This window comes from Dromaius novaehollandiae, chromosome 6 (genome assembly GCF_036370855.1).
Source record: "Dromaius novaehollandiae isolate bDroNov1 chromosome 6, bDroNov1.hap1, whole genome shotgun sequence".
NCBI classification, from domain to species: domain Eukaryota; kingdom Metazoa; phylum Chordata; class Aves; order Casuariiformes; family Dromaiidae; genus Dromaius; species Dromaius novaehollandiae.
The window spans coordinates 32541708-32560790 of NC_088103.1; the positions used below are offsets into that span (position 1 = coordinate 32541708).

The following is a 19083-nucleotide window of genomic DNA, read 5'->3' on the forward strand; positions in this document are numbered from 1 at the left end:
CACTGCCGAGCACGGGGCACCGTGGGGGCCTTCCCCAGGCTGAGCTACGAAATGGCTCAAATCATTTGGCAGCAGACAGGAGCGGGGGCATCTCCCCGTGATGGGGAGCAGGCAGGGTCTACAGCCAAATCCTGCCTGGGCTCTGGCCAGCATGCTAATCCCTGCTCCGCAAAACCGCTGCTCAAACAGCCCCGCTCCTGTGCGAGCACGGGAGCTGCGTGCAGGGCCCAGGGTGGTCCGGTCAGGTCTCCTGCACCCCTTCCCTGCTCCTGTCCCTCCTTCCCCTGCCACGTGCTGTCCTGCTGCGCTCTGACCGCTGTTCCTTGGTGCCATGGGTACCTGTAACCCATTTGCAGCCACGCCAGTGCCTCCCCCTCAGTCAGAGATCAGACACAGGAGACCCCTCTCCTTCTGACGAGCTGGAGCAAAACCAGCTAGCAGGCCTAGAGGGGACAGACACTGCCCCGGCACAAACCACCCTCGGAGAGCGGACGACCCCCCCACCCGTGCTCCTGCTCAGCAAAGGGCTCGGGACCCCCGTACCCCAGCCCTGCGCTGGGAAGCAGCCACGGATGAGGATCTTGCACTGCCCCTCCGTGGCCACCACGGGAGCTACACGTGGCCCCAAAACACAGTGGCAGGCACAGGCCAGCCAGCGAGCCGGAGCTCCCAGCGGGGCCCGAGGGACCACGTTGGAGGGGGCCGCGTTGCCTGTCCTGGAAGAGGCGTTCACCCCACACCAGGCCCTTCGGGGGTTGCGTAGACAGCTCAGAGAGCCAGCGCGACCCCAAGTCCTGCCCCACTTTCCCCAGAAAGCTCATTCCCAAGGACCACAGCGCACCCGACCGACCTCTGCCCCCACTCCCCGACCAGCTCTACCCTCTCTGGGGCCGTAGCTGAGCCTAGAGCAGCCAGGGCACAGCCACGCTGCCCTCGGGCCCCGAGGGGGTGCAGCCCGAGCACACGCACCTGGGGAAGTGGGCACGCACAAAGGAGGGAGACAAGGCAGCGCTGGCGTTTGGGCATCCACATTTATTACAGGGCTGCGGCCAGCCTGGGGCTGCCGCTCGCCTGGGCCCCTCCAGTCAAAGGGAAATGACCCGTCCTCCTTAAATATTGGTTATAAAACAAATTTTTTTCCTTTTTCTTTTTCTTAAAAACTCATCTCTCTCCATACTTTTTTTGTCTTTTGTATTTCAATATAAAAGCGGGGGCGGGCGCTCCGCCTTGCCTGCTGCTACCTCCGTAGGCTGCGCTGTGCCTGCCGCAGCAGCGTGTCGAAGTCCAGGGAGTCGAACTTACTTTTGACGGGGGCCGGGTCGAAATCCTCCCGGTTTGAGTCTGGAAGACACGAGGAGAGGCTGCCTTGAGCCACGGGGAGACTGGCATGCTTCTGGCAGTCACTGCAGCGACTCCTTCCCACCTCACTCTGCGTGCCAAGCTCCAGGGCGAGAGCTGGCCTGGCCTCCGTCACAAACCACAGCAGCCCTGGAGGGACCCGTCCAACCTCCCTTTGGGGCAGGACTAACCCCAGCCCTGGATGTGGCCAAGCCCAGCTAGGCCTGCCTGCCCCCAAGGACCTCCCCGGCTGCAGGTCTGGGGCTGATCCCCTTTAGCCCCGTCCCCCACCCATCCCTCACCTCTCCTTGCAGGGCTCTGCCCACCCCGGCAGCCCCCCGGGACCCTCTACAGCTTCTCCACCTTCCTTTTGGGTCCCAAACTGGACACAGCATCCAGGGCAGCTTCCCAGGTGCCAGGCAGAGGGGATAAACCATCCTTGACCCACTGGCGGCACAGCTCAACTGGCCCCACAGCCTTGTTCCTCTCCTGGGAGGCAGCAGGGTAACAGCGAGCCAGCACAGACAACCAGGAGGGACACGGCCCAGATGCTCTCAACTCCTTCCTTGCCCTGTGCATCTGGTGAAGGAGCCAGGGGCTGCAGGAAAGGGGTGGAGGGGGATCCGGAGTGGCCCCCACAGCTTGTGGGCTGCTGCGACTCACCCAGGTCGGCGTAGTTCCTCCTGCAGAACTGCCGGCGGCCGCCGAAGCACAGGTCAAATGGCTGCTCATCCGGGCGGCGCAGCTTGTGCCCGCTCTCGATGGCGGCAAAGGCCTCCTCAGCATAGCGGTAGGTGACAAAGCCATAGTTGTCCCTGGAACCAGACAAGGAAGGAGTTCAGCAACAACACAGTGCAATTGTCACCTCTTGGCCTGTGCCAGCCATCCCCTTGAGGGATGGGAAAAGGGGCAAGAGGAGCCATCTTTGGGAAAGGGGCCACTCCATCTCCCCGCAGCTCTTACCCCTCAGAGCGGAAGTGCAGGGTGCACTCCTCGATGTCCCCAAACACGGAGAAGCGGTGCCGCAGCTCCGACCGCGTCATCCTGCTGGGGATCTTGCCGATGAACACAACTCGCCGCTCCTCCTGTGGGCAGGGATGCACAGTCCGTGTGAGCTGGGATGGGGGGACCCCCAGCGAGCTAGGCCCAAGGACTCGCTGCCTCCAAGCCCTCCTGCTGAACAGGTCCTCCTCCACAGAGCACGCTCCTCCCCATTGCCACCCATCCCACCGTGTCTCAGCCAGGCCTCCCAGCAATGCTGGCTGAAAGGCCATACCCCACGGCTCTCTGAAGCGATGGTGTGGCTAAGGAGCCCCAGCTCCCCATTCCCAGCTTCCCAGCCCCATGGCCCATGCAGCACTCACTATTGCACGTTCCTTCTGGAGGATCCTCTGCCTTTGGTAGTGGTCCTGGGCGTCGTAACTGTATCTGGCAGGGTAGAAAGCAGACACATGAGCTGCAGGGTCACAGGGGATGCTGAAGGCAGCACACCCTGCCTAGAGTCCCATCCCTGGCTCCTGTGGCCAAGCAGTGTGGGCCTAGGCTGGCATCAAAGAGCTATCCCGGGGCCTGACAGGGCCAGCACACTGGGGAGACGCACAGGGAGTAGGTCCACCCCTGCCTGGGACAGAGGAGACCAGGAGAAGGTTCAGAGAGCTCAAATCCCTGCAGGAGCCCAGCACAAGGCAGGGGGGCCCACACTCACCTTCTCCGCCTGTTACTCCTCCTGCGGGGAGAGGGGGAGCGGGACTGGCTGCGGGACGTGGACCTAGATGAGTAGGAGGATGATGAGGAGGAGGATGAGGACCTGTCCCGGGATCTGCCACATGACCCACAGCTGGAGCGGGAGGAGGAGCTGTGGGAGCATCTTGAGTGGTACCTGGGGGAAGGAGAGACTCAGCTCAGCACCAGGCCCTCCCTGCACCACGAGGCTCCAGGGAGGAGAGAGACCTCCATTCTCCCACGACCCTGGGGTACCCAGCATCCCCACTCAGACAGGACCCACCAGGCTCCCCAGAGCAGACAGATCTATGGAAACATCTGCCTGCGTTTGACAGGGGCAGCAACAGCAGCACAGGTATGTTGCTTCACTTGGCTATAAACACTGCAGCCCACAGGGCCCTGGCTCACACCAGGCACAGCCTCCAAAGAGCAAGAAATAGGCCTGGGGAAACCGTCTGGCACACAGGCACAGCTAGGCAAGAACCTGAGGGGGCAGGGACTGCTGTGCTGAGCCCCACAGCCCCACTGCCTGGTCTGTGCAGCAGGACTGGGACAGCCCAGGGCCTGGCTTGAGGGCTCCCGAGCAAGGAGACATCACAACCTTGCTGGTGCGGGAGGTCTGAACGTGCAAACAGCTGTGCCAATCGCTTTGCAGACAGGTCTCAGGCAAACAGCTGTTGTGGGAGGCCCCAGGACAGAGCAGGGAAGGAGAATCAGTGCTTCCCATGCTTCAAAATTGACCCCTTGTGGCCTTGCTGGATACCAGAGGAGGAAGTGCAGCCTCTCCGGTATGGGGTTACGGGGAGCAGGGCCAAGCCTCTTTGGGGAGAAGCAGGCCCAGCTGCCGTGGTGAGCTCCCAAAGGGGAACACAGGGTCAGGGGTCCTGCAGGCTGAGGACAAGCAGGTGCTGGTGGGGATGAGAATAACATTGGAGCTGTCACATCCGCCCTGCACTCAAAAGCCAAGCTAACAGAGAGTGTAAGTGTGTGGCTGCACCAAGGGGCATGGGATAGAGCTTGCCTTCTGCGCCCGCTGCCTCCTGCCTGCAAGAGCTCCTCTGGCAGGGCCAGGCAAAGCTTAAGGGCAGCAGGACTGAAACCCGTCTGTGAGCAAGCTGCACAGCCTCCAGCCAGCAGCAGGGTCCCTCTCTAAACATGCTGTCCACAGGTGATCCTCACTGTAGACCGGCCCAGGCCCTGAGCCCAGACAGGGGCCTGCAGGCTGGCAGTGGCATACACGCCGTTCTGGGCACGCTCCTGGGCGAGAGCAGGCCAGGGCAGTACAGCCCACAGGGGACGTTTCCCAGCACAGGTCGAGCTGCACTTGCTGGAGAACCAAACCTGATGTGGCACATCCCCCAGCTGCACATTTCTGGATCATGTGACTACATACTTGCCCTCTTCTCCTCCACACCCATCAACTACTGATGGAAGGGCCTTGATTTGACAAGTCCTTCACACCCAGCAACCAGAGGCATCTCTGGAACTGGCTGATGAAACCGGCTCCAGGAAGAGGCAGCGAGGGAGCCCTTACCAGCTCCAGTGCCTCTCACCCCAGCTGGGACAGGCTGTGCAGCGAGATGTCCCACTAGATCACCCAGATGCACAAGGACACCAAAAGAAACGTTTCCCTGAGAGACCACGCTGCCCTGCCTTGTTACACAGCTGCATTGCTAAGGAGCGTTGGGAATCCCCCGATGCCGGTCAAGCCGGCGGGGCTTTTCCCTGCTTCGCTCCAGCGCCTCCCTGCTGTGATTGCTGCTCATCTCATTTCTACACCTAGGGCTGCACCAGCCCCAGAGCACAAACACTAATAACCTGCGTTAATACCCCAGAGAATGTATCAAAAAGCCAAGCCTCCAAAACCCTGCTCGAAGACAGCTTTCCAGCACACCTGCCCAGATGTGGGGTTGTGCCAGACACCCAGCTGCCCTGGCAGAGTGTCACACCAGCTCTCCCGCTCTACATTGCTCACTGTGAGCCAAGTTTCACTTCAGAGAGACCTCACGGGAAAAAATGGTCAGGTGCTGCCACCATGAAGCAGATCTGTAAAGTGGTGTCTGGGCACCCTCCCCAAATGTTCTGATCACAACACAGCTGTGCAAGACAGCAACGCCCAAAGAGCGTGTGGACACTCTCCCACTTACCTTCTCCACCGCTTGGGTGGTGGGGAGAATGACCTCGACCGGGATCGGGAAGATGAGGATGAAGACGAAGATGAGGACTCACTAGCTCCATCTGAACTGGAGCTGAAAGAGCGGCTGGCACGGCTCCTGCCAGCCCTCCAGCTGCCAGCAGAGGGGCTGGGCGAGTCCCGGGGTCTCCGGTAGCAGCGCAGGGACCTCTTGGCAGCAGCATGGCTGGGCTGGGCACTGGGAGTCCGCATGTCCTGGTCCCGACAAGGGGATGCGGCTGGAGACAGGAGCACCGAGGTGGGGGGGCTGCTGCCCCTGGCGATGGCCTTGCTGGGGACGCTAGTCCGATAATCCAGGGGGGCTAGGCAGGCCTTCCCCAGGGGCTCCTGGCTGGGCCCCACGGCAGTAGCGGGGGCTGCCGGGGTGGGCTTGGGCTGGTCCAGCGTCCGTTTGGTTAAGGAGGAGATGGGTTTGATAGTGATGTCCTGGTGGTGTTTGACATTCCAGCGGGAGCCGCTCTCGGCAGGGGGCTGCGCGCTGGCGCTGCTCTCCGGCCGCGCCGTACCCGGGATGCAGTAGTCGTGGTCTCCCGAGCACACGTGGCTGGGGGCTGAGCCAGCCGGGGCAGGCACCGTGCTCTTCCCCTGGAGCTTGCTCTGGGGCAGTTGTTTGGCTTTTGTGAGCTTGGTGGTCTTCTGGGTCCCTTCCTGGGGTGCGGACCCGGGCGATTTGGTCTTGGCCAGCAGTGAGACAGCAGGCAACGGCTTCCAGAGCTGGTGGGGAGGTGTTGCTGGCGGGGTGAGGCCTGTGGGAGCAGGGAGCTTTCAGGAGTGGACCCAGGCGAAGCAGAGATGGGAGCAGCCACTCACTGCAACCCCCTGGCCGGGACTTCCATCCCAGCTCCCCTCAAGCCCTGGAGACCTCTCCGACCAACCCCAGTCTGGTGACAGTCCCTGCCGGGACACCGCCGGCTCCCCTGCCACAGCCCCCACCTCACTCCCGGGCATTACCTGCCACGTTGGCCAGCTCAGAGGCCTGCAGGCTGTCTGGGGGCTTCCTGTCCTGCTGGTTCTCGGATCTGAGAACAGGAAAGGAGCTTTATCGTAAGCAGCAGCCAAAGCCCTGCCCCTGTCCATACGCCACAGGCACAGGCTCGCAGGGTCATCCAACGCCAGCTGTGGCACTGCTGCAGGACCCAGGGCATGGAGGTGGTCACAGGACACTCAGCACATGCCCTAGCTGCCCTGGGCAGGGGGACACAAGGGGTCTACAAGAGCCCCAAGACTGGAGCTGGATAGCCCCAACCTACTCATCATTGCCTTCCCCAAACTCTGCCACAGCCCCCTTACTGCCAGCTCTGGCCTCCCGCCCAGCAAGGAGCTGCAGCTCAGACTAGCTTCAGCTCAGTCGCTCCCAGGCCAGTGGATGGAGGCCCTGGGGCAGTTCAGACCCCTGCCAGGACCCAGAGCTGTTCCGCAACACTGCTGAACACAGGGCTCAGGCTCCCGGTGCCACCAGCTGCACAGGCATGTGGAGTGCGACATTGGGCCAGGAGCGCAGAGATCTCCGCACTCACCCAGAGCTTGCCGCCGGCCGCCTGTCCTCGGGGGGCTGCACGGGAGCCTCTTCCTTCTTGGCTGCAAAGACAGCACGTACATGAGGGTGATGGGAGGCCGTGACTGGAGGGCAGGGGGAAGAGACCCTGCATACAGGCATGCAGAGACCGCTCCAGGCACAGCGAAGGAGATGCTTCGCAGCACCCTGACCCAGCTCCTGCAGGAAGCTGTTGAGTGTCCCCTTTCTTCCCAGGCTCTTCACCGCCCCCCTGGCTGCCCCAGAGATCTCCAGCCACTTCCCCAGGGCAGGAGGGAGAGGAAGGCAGAGCACAGAGGTGCCCCAGCACAAGGCACCCGGGCAGGGTAACACCAGCCCACGAAGCCACCCCGCTCCCATCCCGCTGCACAGCCGAGGCCGGCAGGGAGCGCAGACATCCCAGGGATGCTGGCAGGGCATGGAGGGAACCCCGCAGGGGATGGCACGCCGCATCCGCACCTTCAGACTTCTCAAACTGCTCCAGCAGGCTGGACAGGTCAGTGGCTTCGATGCCTGGGCCGGGAAGAGAACATGGCAAGTCAGGTCAGCCAGCACCCTCCCGGTGCCGAGGGGACACGCGGTGCCAAGACAGACTGGCCCCATGCTACCCCAGGCCAGCCTGCCCTGGCGGCTGGGCGAGCTCTGGGGAGAAGCAGCCACAACACCCGCAGCAGGAGCTCTACCCTGCACCTCTGGCAGTGGGGACAAGATTGCCTGGCCCAGCAGCCCCAGCAGAGACCAATCTGGGTGTAAAAAGCCCAAACAACCAACCCAAGGGAAGCCACATCCCAGCAGAGCACTGGGAAGAGACTCAAGAGCACGGGGCAACCCCGCAGGCACGACTTTGCAGGAACACCGGTTGAAAGGAGTCCTGCTACCCACAGCTCCCCGGAGCACCACAGCCTCGCTGGCTGGGGATGCTCTGCCCAGCACCTTGCCATCCTGCTCCCGCTCACCGATCTCGCTGATGAAGGCTTGCACGATGTCCTTGCTGCTGTCGCTGGGCTGCGCCAGGCTGATGAGCGGCTGATGCCTCCATGGCCGCACAGGAGGTGCCCTGGCAGGCAGGCTGCTCTCTCGTCCCGCTTTTACTGGTGCTGCTGTGGCCTGGGTGATGGTCTTCTGGCTGGGGGGCTCCTGCTGGGCAGCTGCCTTGGTCTCCAGCAGGGCCTTCTCTGCTGCACCCCTGCCTGGCCCTAGAGCCTCCTCTATGGGGTGGGTGACAGGAGACTCTCCAAAAGGGACAGCACCAGGGGACACCTCGGTAGGGCTAGAGATGACAGCCAGGGGGGCCTTCGTGAGCTGGGTGGAGGCTGGAGCTGGGGGCTCCTCCAGGGGCTGGGTGGAAGCAGCTGGGGGGGCTGTCGCCTGCTGGGCTGGAGCCGCAGGAGGGGCCCTGCTGGGGTGGGTAGGGGCTGCCAGGGGCTGGGCAGGGGCAGGACCTGGCGGGGCCTTCGGGAGGGGGGTCTCCCCTGCCAGCCGAGCCTGCCTCCTGGGGTCAGACACCCTGCTGGCCGGCCTGGCCTGGCTGGCTGCGACCCCCGTCTCGCCGGCAGGGGCTGCAGGCGGCTGCGTGGGGAAGGCAGGCGGTTCCAGGCAGCCCGGCGCGAGGGCCGGGGGAGGCTGCCCATGCAGGAGGGCTGCGCCGGGGTGGCTGCCGGCTGGGAAGGCAGCAGCGGCTGCAGCGCTCTGCAGGGCAGCTCCTGGGTCTCCATATGCCAGGGGAGGCACTGGGGGTGGCAGCGGGATTCCCGGCCAGTAGGATGGGGGGGCCCAGCCTACCGGGGCATAGGGGGTGCCAGGGCCAAAGGGGGGTGGGGGCGGCATGGCAGGCGGAGGCCAGGCCATGGCCGGAGGCGGGAGGCCAGGCACCATGTGAAAAGTATTGGGTGAGCCGGCATTGGGCGGCGGGGGCAAACCGTGGCAGCCCACGGGCTGCGGGCCGAAGCAGGGCCAGGAAGGCACGGATGGGTAGAGGGCGTAAGCACCGGCAGAGGCTGGTGGCATCCCCGCGGGGGCCACCCCCGCAGCTGGGGGCACGTTTGGTGCGACGAAAGGCATCGGTGTTGCGGAGGGCAGTGGAGCAGCCGGGGGCGCTGGAGCTGGAGCCGAAGTGGTGGGAGCTTTGCTGGCGGGAGAAGAGACAGCAACAGGGCTGGCGGGTTTCTCCGGGCTCTTCTGGGTGCCGGCCGTCTCAGCGGCCGGGCGCGTGGGTGATACCAGGCAGGGGATCTCTGCCAGCTCAGTCGGTGGCTCTGGGATGCTGGGCCACTTGCTGGCCACCTGCTTCTCGCTGTCCTTCCTGCTGCCGGGGCCGGGCTGGCGATGCAGCATGCGCATGCGATACTCCCGCAGGCTCAGGGCCTTGGGCTTGGCTTCCTTGGGCAGGCCCTCGCCTGGCTCTGCCGCCTGCAGGCTCTGGGGGGGCTCCATGCCCACACCCTGCTCCCCGCTGCGGAGCGGAGAGGCAGCCTCCGAGTTCCTGGTATCTTGACTGACAGGCAGCTGTGCGTCCCCCTTGGCCTCATCCTGCTCTGCTGGGCTGGGCTGCACCACTGCCAGCAGGTCCTCCGTGCTTGGTGCAGCCTTCTCCAAAAGCACCATGGTCTCAGCCTTCTCTGCAGCCAGTGCCGCGCTCACTGCTTCCAGCTCCGGCTCCTTCTGAGGCTCCAGGTGCTTTTTTTTAGGTAGGGAGGCCCCCGCTGTGCTTCGGGGCCTGCCGCGGGGCCGCGGGGCCCGGTCAGCACGCAGCTCCATTTGTCCCTCCTTCCTGGCTCGTTCCAGCTGCTTGGCCAGGAAGTCCGAGACCTGGATGGAGGGTCGCGCTGCCCGGCGCTGGCTGGTGGGCGGCTGGCCCAGGGCCTGGGGCCGCGTGGAGCTGGCTGAGCGGAGCCGGTGGGCCACGCAGTCCCTGCCTGGCCTGGCCTGCTCACTTTGGGCTTCCTCCATTTTCTTTTTCCGACTCTTCCTTGCTCTCTCGCGTCCGCGGCCCTTCTCAGAGCCCTCGCGCTTCCCACCAGCCAGCATCTCTGTGCTGCGCTGGGAGCTGCTCTCTGGGTGACCGGCTGCAGGTGCTGTCATCTCCGGTGGGGACTTGCTCTCTGGGGTTGTGCAGGAAGGTTCCTTCTCAAGTGGCCTCTTCTCCTCCTCCTCCAACTTGTTTTCCTGGGCAGGGGCTCCCTGCAGCCCCTTGTTATCCTCCAGAGTTGACTCCTCAGCACTCTTCTCTGCTCCCAGGAGCTGTGGTTCCAGGTCAGGGAAGCTAGGGGCCAACGGCTGCAGGACCACAGGGATCTCCATGCTCTCCCCCTCACCAGGCACAATTTCCAACAAGACAGGACCATTCAGGAGCTCCTTGGCCACGGGCTCACTCTCAGGGTCCAGGCACACGGTGAAGGTGGGTAGGCAGTAGGGGTGCATGGACTTCACCAGCTCGCTCAGGGACACGTCTCCTGTGTTGATGATACAGGGGTCTTCACGCTCCTCCAGCACTGCTCTGGCCTCGCTCACGCAAAACTCTGCAGCCTCCATGCTGCTGTCTAGCTCTGGGCTCAAAGCAGCCTCCTCCTCCTCTTCCTCTCCGTCACTGCGCTGCGGCAGGGGCTGCTCTCGGGCCCAGTGCCGGCCCAGCTTCCTCTCTACCCGTGGAGTGCTGCAGACTTGCTTCTTTGGTAGTGCTGGGTCCTCGAGGCTGTGAGCAGCACGGTCCCAAATCAGGTCTGGGTCGGTCTGAGAAAGGGAACCAGAGCCAGTGTCAGCTCCTTGAACCAGCAGGGCTTTCACCCGAGATGTCCCCGGCACTGGAAAGAGTGGGTCCGCTGCAAGTCTGCAGCAAGACCCCTGGCAGATAAAAACCTGGAATACATGTTCCACCCTCACAATGGCACATTACAGAGCGGGACACCCTCCACCCCATGGGGACTCGGCAGCATCCTCAGTCCTGCACTGCCCCTCTGCCAGGGGGCTTCCCTCCTCCCACTCCAGCCAGGGCTGGCTTCGCCCTGCAGGCATCACATCTGGGAGAGGATGTTTGCACCGGGTACAAGGGCAGGCAGGGACCTGCAGAGCCCAGGGAACAGCTCGCGGCGCGCACATAACATAACGCGTGGGGGAGAGCGAAGGAGAAATCAGAGTCGCCTCCTTCTGCACCACTCCCAACACCGCCGCGCCACGGGCAGCAGCCATGCCACATGTGCACTGACACGTGAGCACAGACCGTGCTGTGCAGCTGCTCTGAAACCACAGCAGTGCTGCAAAGTGAGTCCTACCCTGACCGTGTCTCTCTCAGCGCCGGGGGGCGGCAGCAGGGACACAGTTACCCCAGCACCACCCCAACACTGGCTGCTTCAGCATCCACTGCTCAGCTCTCACCTTCCCAACCACAGAGACACTGCCACCGCTCAGAGGCCTGAGACCCTTGGGAGGCTCCAGGGCAGGGCTCTCACGCTCAAGGGATGGCCGGGATAAGCTGAGAAACTTCTGAAACTGGTGAGAAAATGGACAGAGCATGAAGCAGCAGAACACAAAGTGCCCTTGCAGTTCCTGCAGCAGTTTCTGCCTCTCCCCAGAGCTCTGCTACCCAATGGGGATGGGACAGACCATACCGCAGCCCTGCAGTGGCCTGGCATTTCCACCAGGGAGCAAAAACCTGGCATGCACGCTCCCAGTTGGTCACAGAGACAGACACACTGCTTCCCTAAGCTTCCAGCATATTTCTTGCTCTGCACCAAATTACAGAGCAAAGGCACAGCCCCCCCGAGCTTGCACGGGAGTCCCTGGGGCACCCAGAGCTGTCTCAGCCCTTCTCTGACATGCTGCCAGACAGCACGCAGCAGCCCCAGAGACTGCCCTAAAGCACTGGGGACTACCGCTGTGCTCCCTCAGGGCATGCCCATGCCAGGAAGGGGCTTGCCATTGCCAAGTTTGGGCATCTTCCCATGCGTTTTGGGGTTGGGGCTGGCTTTGCCCCAGAACAGGGAGAACCCCGCAACTCACCGAGGGATTCTCCCGCTCCCGAGGCGAAGTCAGCAGCTCTGCGTCCATGATGGTGTCAAAGGGGGACAAGGTCTCATCATCTGTGCTGTCCAGGATCTCCGTGATGGCAGTCAGCAGGGACAGCTCATTCTGTGCATCCAGGCAGGCCTTGTTCTGCTGGAGGAGAAGGCCCAGTCTCACAGAGCAGCAGGGCACAGCAACGGGACTCCGCCCACAGGGGAAGCTGCCACCCACCCCACCCCCCCCCCCCCAAAAAGCAGCTGTGGCAGTAACCTGAACCAGCCCAGGTCACTGTTTCTCACGTGCACTGCTGTGAGCTTGCTGGGAAGCCCTCCTCGGGCCAGAGCATGCCCCAGGCTGGGAGGGAACCCCAGCGTCCCCATCTGCTGCGACGGCAGGGTGCCCTCTGCGAGCTGGGGTCCACCGGGGGGCTGCATGCATGGATGTTCTACCTCGCTGAGGGAGAGGTCCTCGATGATGGAGATCACAGAGGAGTCAAGGTAGTTCTGCATCGTCCCCAGGATCTCTTCAGCCTCCAGGATGGTTTCTGCATCCAGTGATGTTAAGTTCAAGTCGTCCTCCTCAAGGGAGAAGCACTGGCAAGCAGCAGGGGGAACCAGGTAAACGCTTTGCAAACCATCACCGTGGGGTCTCCCATCACCACCAGCCGTCTCCAGCTGCCAGAGCCGGCTGCAATCTCCGCGAGGCCCATGGGAGGCTGCACACTCCCCGCAGCACACACAGACGTCCAACAGGCTTGTGCTCTGCCAGAGCTGTGTCATGAACAGCAGCTGGACACACAGCAACAACCCCAGCACCTCCAAACCCTCCTGCAAACGTGCAGAGGGGGGCGGTCGGACGCAGCCAAGCTGCAGGTCAGAAGACAGCACACGGGACCTTTCTTCCTTGCTTTTTGGGAGAGGTCTGGACCAGCCCACTACACTGCACAAAGCCCTACACTGTACAATGCCACTTCCGAGACCCTTTCAATCACCACAGATGCCACCATACCAAAAATTCACACCTCGTGCGCTCAGAGGTTATGGGATTGGTAAGGATGAATTAATAAAACTCCAGAAATTCCCAGGATCTGTTTGATACTGTGCTCCTCTTACGCACAACAGGGAAGGGAGAAGCAGGCTTCTCCCCCACATCCCATGGACCATCACATGCTCCTCTGCCTCCCGCTGTTGGCTCTTTAGATAAACCCATAACGTTACGAAATTTGTAACAAACATGCAGGACTCAGCAACAGGGATGTATCCGGCTGTCCTTGCCAGTCCTTGACCAGACATCTCTGCTATAAGCCTGGGCTCGTGATTCAGGACCAAAACAACTCTGTTGCTACTGTTTCCTCAGTTTCCCAGTCCCCATTCTCTCCAGACCCCTCAGCCAGCTTCAGGGACCTTTGGGTAACGCCCGATAACTTCGGAAGGAGGCAGCAAGGTGCAGGACAGGGCAGCAGCAGGCGAGATGCCTGGCGAGGGCAGGGACTGGAGGCCAACCTGCCCGAGCAGGGCCGCAAGGACGCACGCCCTCTGCTATCGCAGACTCGGCCAGAGGCAAAGGCGCAGAGGAGCCGTGTCGCCGGCACGAGACAGCATTTGAGTTACTGTTTGCAGATGGGCTCACGCAGAGATAATGTGGCCAGGGAAGATAACAGGACCAAGGCCAGGAGCCCTGGGAGAGCACACCTCCCTCCCAGAGCTGCAAAGGGAACAGACAGCGAGCCTTCCTCCCCCCAAAACAGCATGGGGGAAAATCCAGCCAAGCCCCAGGCTGGGGGAGCCCAGGCCCTTTCCCAGGGATCGGACTCCTCCCAAGATCCAGGGCTGTCCCCAGCACCTAAACCCCGGCACGCCGGTGCCAAGGTCACACAGCAGCCTGTGTGTGATGCAGTGCACCTGTGTTTTATGCAGGTACTGCAGCTTGCACAAGCCTGAGCAGGACAAAACACCCCTGGCCCCAGTGCCAGACCTGCCCATCCTTTGAAATCCTCTTCCACAGAGAGGGGAAACGCACCGGGGGGAAAGCAGGCAGGGCACTCCCCCAGCCAGCCTGCTGCAACCCTGGCATTTCCCTGGGAGCACGAGCTGGGAAACGCACAAACACCAGAGCCACGTGCCCAAATCCCCAGCCTCCGGAGCTTTTGTCCTCGCGGACGTGCCCCCATCAGACAGGGCAGGCATCTCCGTTACGGCTCAGCCCGACTCCAGCCCTCTGCAACCCAGAGGTCTGAGCAGCAGCATCTCAGCAGCCAGGCTGGAAATCAAAGTCAAGGTTCCCGCAGTGATGCAGCTCCATCCTGCATCCACCTGGCCCAGCTTGCCCTGGTGATGAACTCTCTGCTCTATTTTTAGGTCCCTAGGAAGCCCGATGCTCAGCTCACCTCAGCTTTACATCAAAAACTTCAGTCCTTTCTTTCTCTAGAGCTGGAAGTCTCTGTTCTTCCATCGCCCCTCCACAGCGAGCAGACCCAGGTCTTCATGAACGTTTTTGAAAAACCAACAGGCACCAGGACGTCTGTGCAGTCCCGTTATCACGCACGGATACGGCGCCCCCAAAGAACAACAGTTTGTGGCCGTTCGGAGCTGGGCAGGAGGCACAAGCCTGGACTCCCTATATCCGGGGCTCTCCATCTCAAAGCAGAGCCTGACGCCATGCAGGGACCGCGCTGGTGATCCTGGCGCATCGCTGCCCCACGCGCACACACAGCCAGGCCGGTCAGACCGCGCAGAACGGCACAGCCTCCCCTCCCAAGCAGAACAGGCTGCAGAGCAGTTTTACTGCTCGCTGTCTCCAGCCTCCTCCCTTGGCCGGAGCTGGCTCCCCCTCAGAGCCAGACGCAGAGAGCCCTGCTGGCAGTCAGCTACAGCACAGACTGGATGCGATTCCTGGCAAGCCCTCCTGGAGATACCAGGAGCCATCAGAGGAGCCGGGAAGCGCATTAACACTCACACGCCCTGCACTGCCAAACGCCGTCCTGCAGCTTTGAGTCAGCAGCAACCAACGGACAGACAGATGCGTCTTGTCTGCCGGTGGAGCCACCCAGCCAGGCAGGAGGTCTACCACGGAGCAGCAGCCGGCCGAGGGACGTGCAGCCCATGCCTCCGGCTCAGCCTTGCTGCTGACTGTGCGGGGGTCCGGGGGACGCCCCGGGCTTGGCATCCCCAGGGCCATGCCGCTCTGCCCCTGCCCATCTCACATATATGCCTGTGCAGGCTGGCTCCCCTCGAAGGCAGCATCTAATAAGAGGCTCCCAGCTGTGACCTGCGCTGGACATTTGGAGGGAAGTGAAATCCTCCCACTCAAAAAGCCTTTTCCTGCGGCTCCAGCCCACAGCCTTGGAGGGAGGGCGATCTCCCAAGCCCTCCTTCACTCTTTTGACTCAGCGTCTTGCAACAAGGAGTCCCACAGCTGTGAGTCACCAGCGAACAAGACTGCATTCCCCCAGAGCTGCCTTTGATCCACCTGGGGCTGGGCACCTCGCTCAGCCCTCGGCACCGTGCGTCAGGCGGGGGTACAAACCCGCTGAGCCTGCTCCCTGCATCCCTGCCCAGGCTCTCCTGGCTGCCGGAGACCCTGCCGCGTCCCCTGCTCTCTTCCAACTCGGAGCAGCAACCCTGTGAGCCCTCACAGCTCCCTGTGTTTGCTTTACGCTCAGCAGCGCAGTGGCCACAAGGCCATGCACTGTGGGTCAAGGGGATGCTCAAGGACAGGCTTGGGCTCGTACCATGCTGTGCCCAAGCAGCCGGCACTGCAGCGGCTCCTGGGACAGGCAGATGTGGGGTGTCACCAGTGGGGAAAGGGGGGATTCCAGCAACACATCAGGAACTGGCATTCAAACCAACAGCTTGAAATAAAGAGGGCCCAAAGAGTGGGCACCAGCCTGCTCCTGCTGCAGCTCTCCCCACAGCCATTCCCCCTCCCTGAGAGGCCCCCGCTGGCATTTTAAACACGGAGCCAAGCAGACGCTTCAAGAAGCTTCAATTACATAGAGTTTCTGTCCTGAGAAACCACATCCACCAGTTCAGATGGACCCACAGCAGGGCAGCTCTCCTTGGGAGCCAAGGAGAGCTGAGCACACCAGCCTCCTCGTGCGCAGCACCGGGCAAGGCTGTGACGCCCAACAGACGTCGAGGAGCGGGCCTCCGCCGGCATGTGCTTCCTTGAGCTCCTCGAGGCGCGAGCGGACTTGTGCAAGGGCCTACGAGAGCTCCCCACTGAGCAGTGCAAAGTCCAAGGCAGCTCTCACCTGGAGCAAGCCGGGCGAGGGCTGGGCACAAGCCTGAAGTCGCAGGGCTCCACCCAGGCAGGCCGGGGAATGCTCCGGCGCGACATGGCCTGGTGGCTGGGAAGAGCATGCTCCATAGAGGTTCCTCAGCTGCTTTTGGGCAGCATGATGTGCAAACGCACCTGCCTTCCCCGCCACACGCTTACGGGCTGCTCTGCTGATGCCAGGGAGAACACAAAGCCTCGGCATCCTCCGCACGGGCTCGGCAGGGTCTCCTGCAGCATCGCTAGCTCAGCGCCGCGAGGGCGACCCTCACCTAGGCAGAAGCGCCCTGCGCAGCCCAGGCCGCCAGGACGAGCTCCGGGGCCGCCCCACAACTGCAGGGCAAACGGCTCAACCAGGCACCGCTGGGACGCAGGGAGCAATAACGCACAGGAGACGAGGGGCGTCTTTCCAGCCCCGCGTGAACTGGAAGGGGCAGAAGCATGAGGCTCCCCCAAAGTCTCCATCAGTGCAAAGAGCAGGTGTCCTCCGGTCCCACCCGGGGACGCTCCGAGACCCCATGCGTGCTGCCCGTCCGCGCAGCACCGGCCGCGGGACCGGACCCCAGCGCCCGGCCCCGCAGCCCGCTGTGCCGCTGCGTCTCCCGCGCGGCCCCAACCGGAGCGACAGCGCGGAGGGAACGGGGGCGGCCAGGGGGGCCCGACCCGCCACAGCTCGGGCCCGCCCGGGGCGGCAGGCGCGTCCCCCCGCTCCCGAGGGGGCTGCGGCAGCCCCCGGCCCCCCACCAAGCTCCCGCCAGCCTCGCAGAGCGGCGCCCGCGGACCGCCGAGACCCCTGGGCCGCGACGCCGCGGCAGGGCGCCGGCCGCGGCTGCCCGGCCCGGTCCCGGCACACGTGGTGCCGCCGCGGGAGCCGCCCCGGCCTCCACGTGTCACGGCGCGGCCCGGCGTCCGCCCGTCCGCCCGCCGCCGCCGCCTACCTGCAGGGGGACGCCGGCGCCGAGGGGCGGCTCGGCCGCGGCGCTGCCGCCCGCCGGGCTCCGCGCGGCGGCCCCGGCCCCGGCGGCGCCGGCTCCGGTCGCGGCGGCCGCCGCTCCGCCCCACAGCGCCGCCATCTTGGCGCCTCCGCTCCCAGCGCGGCCACTGCCGGGCGCGCCACGTGACCGAGGCCCGCCCCGCACTACAGCTCCCGGCGGGAGCCGCGCCGCGCGGGGCACGCCGGGAGCGCACCCCTTCGCCGCCGCCGCTCCGCGCCCCGCCGCCGGGCCTCGCCCCCGCGGCGGCCCTTCGCCCGGCGCCGGCCGGGCAGCCGGCGAGCGCCTCAGGGCCGCCAGCGTGCAGGCCCCGGGCGCCGCGGCGGGCGACGGGCGCAGGCTTGGGAAGGGGCCATCTTACGGGCGGGCAGCCATCTTGAGAGCGGGCGGGCGCATGGGCTTCGCCGCCATCTTTGTTGGGGGCGCGGCGCGGCGGGCGGCACCGCCCTGAGGCGCGCGGTGGGCGGGGCGGCGCGGACGTCACCGGCGGGAAGCGCCCAATCGGGGCGGGGCTGCGCCGCGTTTTCCCGCGGCGAGCGGGACCCTGCCCGGCACCTCCCACGTGGGCGGCGGCGCGGCGGCTTCGGCCCGGTCCCAATCCCAATCCCAATCCCAGGCCTGGTAACGGAGCTGGTTCAGCCCGGTCCGGTCCCGAGCTCCCATTTCCCCTGCTGCTGCCCCTTAGCTACCGTGCTCCTGGCCCCCACCCTCCTCGGTGGCTCCGGCTGGGCAGTGTGGCCCTGGTTGTCAGCCCCTGGGACTGGCTTCCAGCTGGGCTCTGCTGGGGCCGGGTGCGTGTCCCCGAGGGACAGCGCATGGGGTGTCTGGAACTCCTTCAGCTGCCCTGAAGCCCCTGGGTAGCTGCTGGGCGCAGCCTCCCAGCAGGACTGGGTGGGTACCTAATTATGATCTTGTGTTTGGGCTTGGACAGCTCTCGGGAGATGTCCATGATGGGCCGGGGGTGCCTTGGTCGTGTTGTGCTGGTCCCAGTACACAGCTCTAATGCCAGGGAGCGGGGACACGAGGCATTGCCCCCAAGGAGGGGGTGGCGGTGTGGTGAGTCTCAGCAGCCCCAGCAGTGTGCTCATTCACCGCCTGCCCGGGCTGCGCTCCCCCAGGTCTGCACGCACCGAGGGGAAAGGGAAGGATTGCCCTGGCCTCTACATCCGCCCCCAGCGACGCAGGTCTGCCCAGACCAGGTTTCCTTGGGGTATTCGCTGGACAGAGCTGCCTCATTCAGTCTCATCTGCCTGGTCCCGGAACTGGGGCACGTCTGACGGGCACAGCAGCCTTCTGCTGCCCTCCTTCCTTCCACCCCGACCCCGGGGACTTGCGATCACTCATCCCACGTCTCCTCCCGCCTTGGGCTGCCTGCTCCTCCCTAGCAACAGGCTTACGTCTAAGGGAGCTGCTCCCTTCCTCCTCCTCCTGCGAAGCCGTGCCCGCCCTGCCTGTAGCACCTTCCAAGCCTGTCGCTGACACCTGCGCCCTGACAAAACACTGGCTGAGATAATCAATGTCCTCTTGACCATCAGGCCCTGCCTTCTGGACACTTTTCTTGGTTGCTCAGAAAACTCTGTTCCCTGCCTTGCCGAGGCTTGCCCTGGTCTCTCCTCCTTTCACCCTCTCCTACAGATGTTTAATGCTGCCCCACGCCTTTCCCTGAGCTTGGAAGCGGTGTGGGGACGCTGCAAAACAGCCCCTCTGCGGTTCCCAGCCACCCTTCCCCAGCAAGACAGACACCCCTGCCTGGTGCCCACCTGCCTCCCTGGAGCGGAGCGAGGCCGTGGCGGATGTCCTCGCCCAGCTGTTTGGCACTGCCTCCAGTGGGAAATACTGCCACAGCAGGGACCTCTGGTCCTGCAAGCTTGGCGGGGGAGCTCAGTCCTCCTCCAGCGCCGTGGACCTGCTGGGACATGTGCGCTCGGGTAAGGAGGGACGTGAGCACACCCCACTCTGTCTCGGGGGTGCTGGGCATCGGAAAAGTTGCGCTGCTTTTAACGTTGGGATGCTCAGGCCAGGACTCCCCT

The 19083-nt window shown here is 63.9% G+C and overlaps 1 protein-coding gene across 4 annotated transcripts; it reads right to left on the reverse strand.

The window, feature by feature from the left end:
* Positions 1-1012: 1012 nt before the first annotated feature.
* On the reverse strand, positions 1013-17188 carry PPRC1 (PPARG related coactivator 1). Of its 4 annotated transcripts, XM_064514119.1 has the most exons (14): positions 17000-17188; positions 12236-12379; positions 11784-11939; positions 11160-11273; positions 7745-10517; positions 7248-7301; positions 6772-6832; positions 6206-6273; positions 5208-6000; positions 3044-3217; positions 2703-2766; positions 2302-2423; positions 2002-2153; positions 1013-1341 (listed from the first exon to the last, which is right to left on the reverse strand). In XM_064514119.1, the coding sequence occupies exons 1-14, from the start codon at positions 17132-17134 to the stop codon at positions 1238-1240; spliced, it is 4914 nt and encodes a 1637-aa protein (XP_064370189.1). In that variant the 5' UTR covers positions 17135-17188; the 3' UTR covers positions 1013-1237. The 4 variants fall into 4 exon arrangements, with proteins under 4 accessions (XP_064370189.1, XP_025958655.2, XP_025958654.2 ...); XM_026102870.2 differs by lacking the exon at positions 17000-17188 and having other exon boundaries at positions 11784-11936; positions 12236-16784; XM_026102869.2 differs by lacking the exon at positions 17000-17188 and having other exon boundaries at positions 12236-16783.
* Positions 17189-19083: the final 1895 nt, after the last annotated feature.

What these genes read in the sequence shown, in the direction of transcription:
- PPRC1 (XM_026102869.2), bottom strand. Translation starts at nt 12,565, where the DNA reads ATGACACAGCTCTGGCAGAGCACAAGCCTGTTGGACGTCTGTGTGTGC. An exon ending in GTGTCTCTGTGGTTGGGAAG is followed by an intron (nt 10,518 to 11,159) that starts GTGAGAGCTGAG and finishes TCCCTTTCTCAG; the next exon opens with ACCGACCCAGACCTGATTTG. An exon ending in CCACCCAAGCGGTGGAGAAG is followed by an intron (nt 3,218 to 5,207) that starts GTAAGTGGGAGA and finishes TCCTTCCCCCAG; the next exon opens with GTACCACTCAAGATGCTCCC.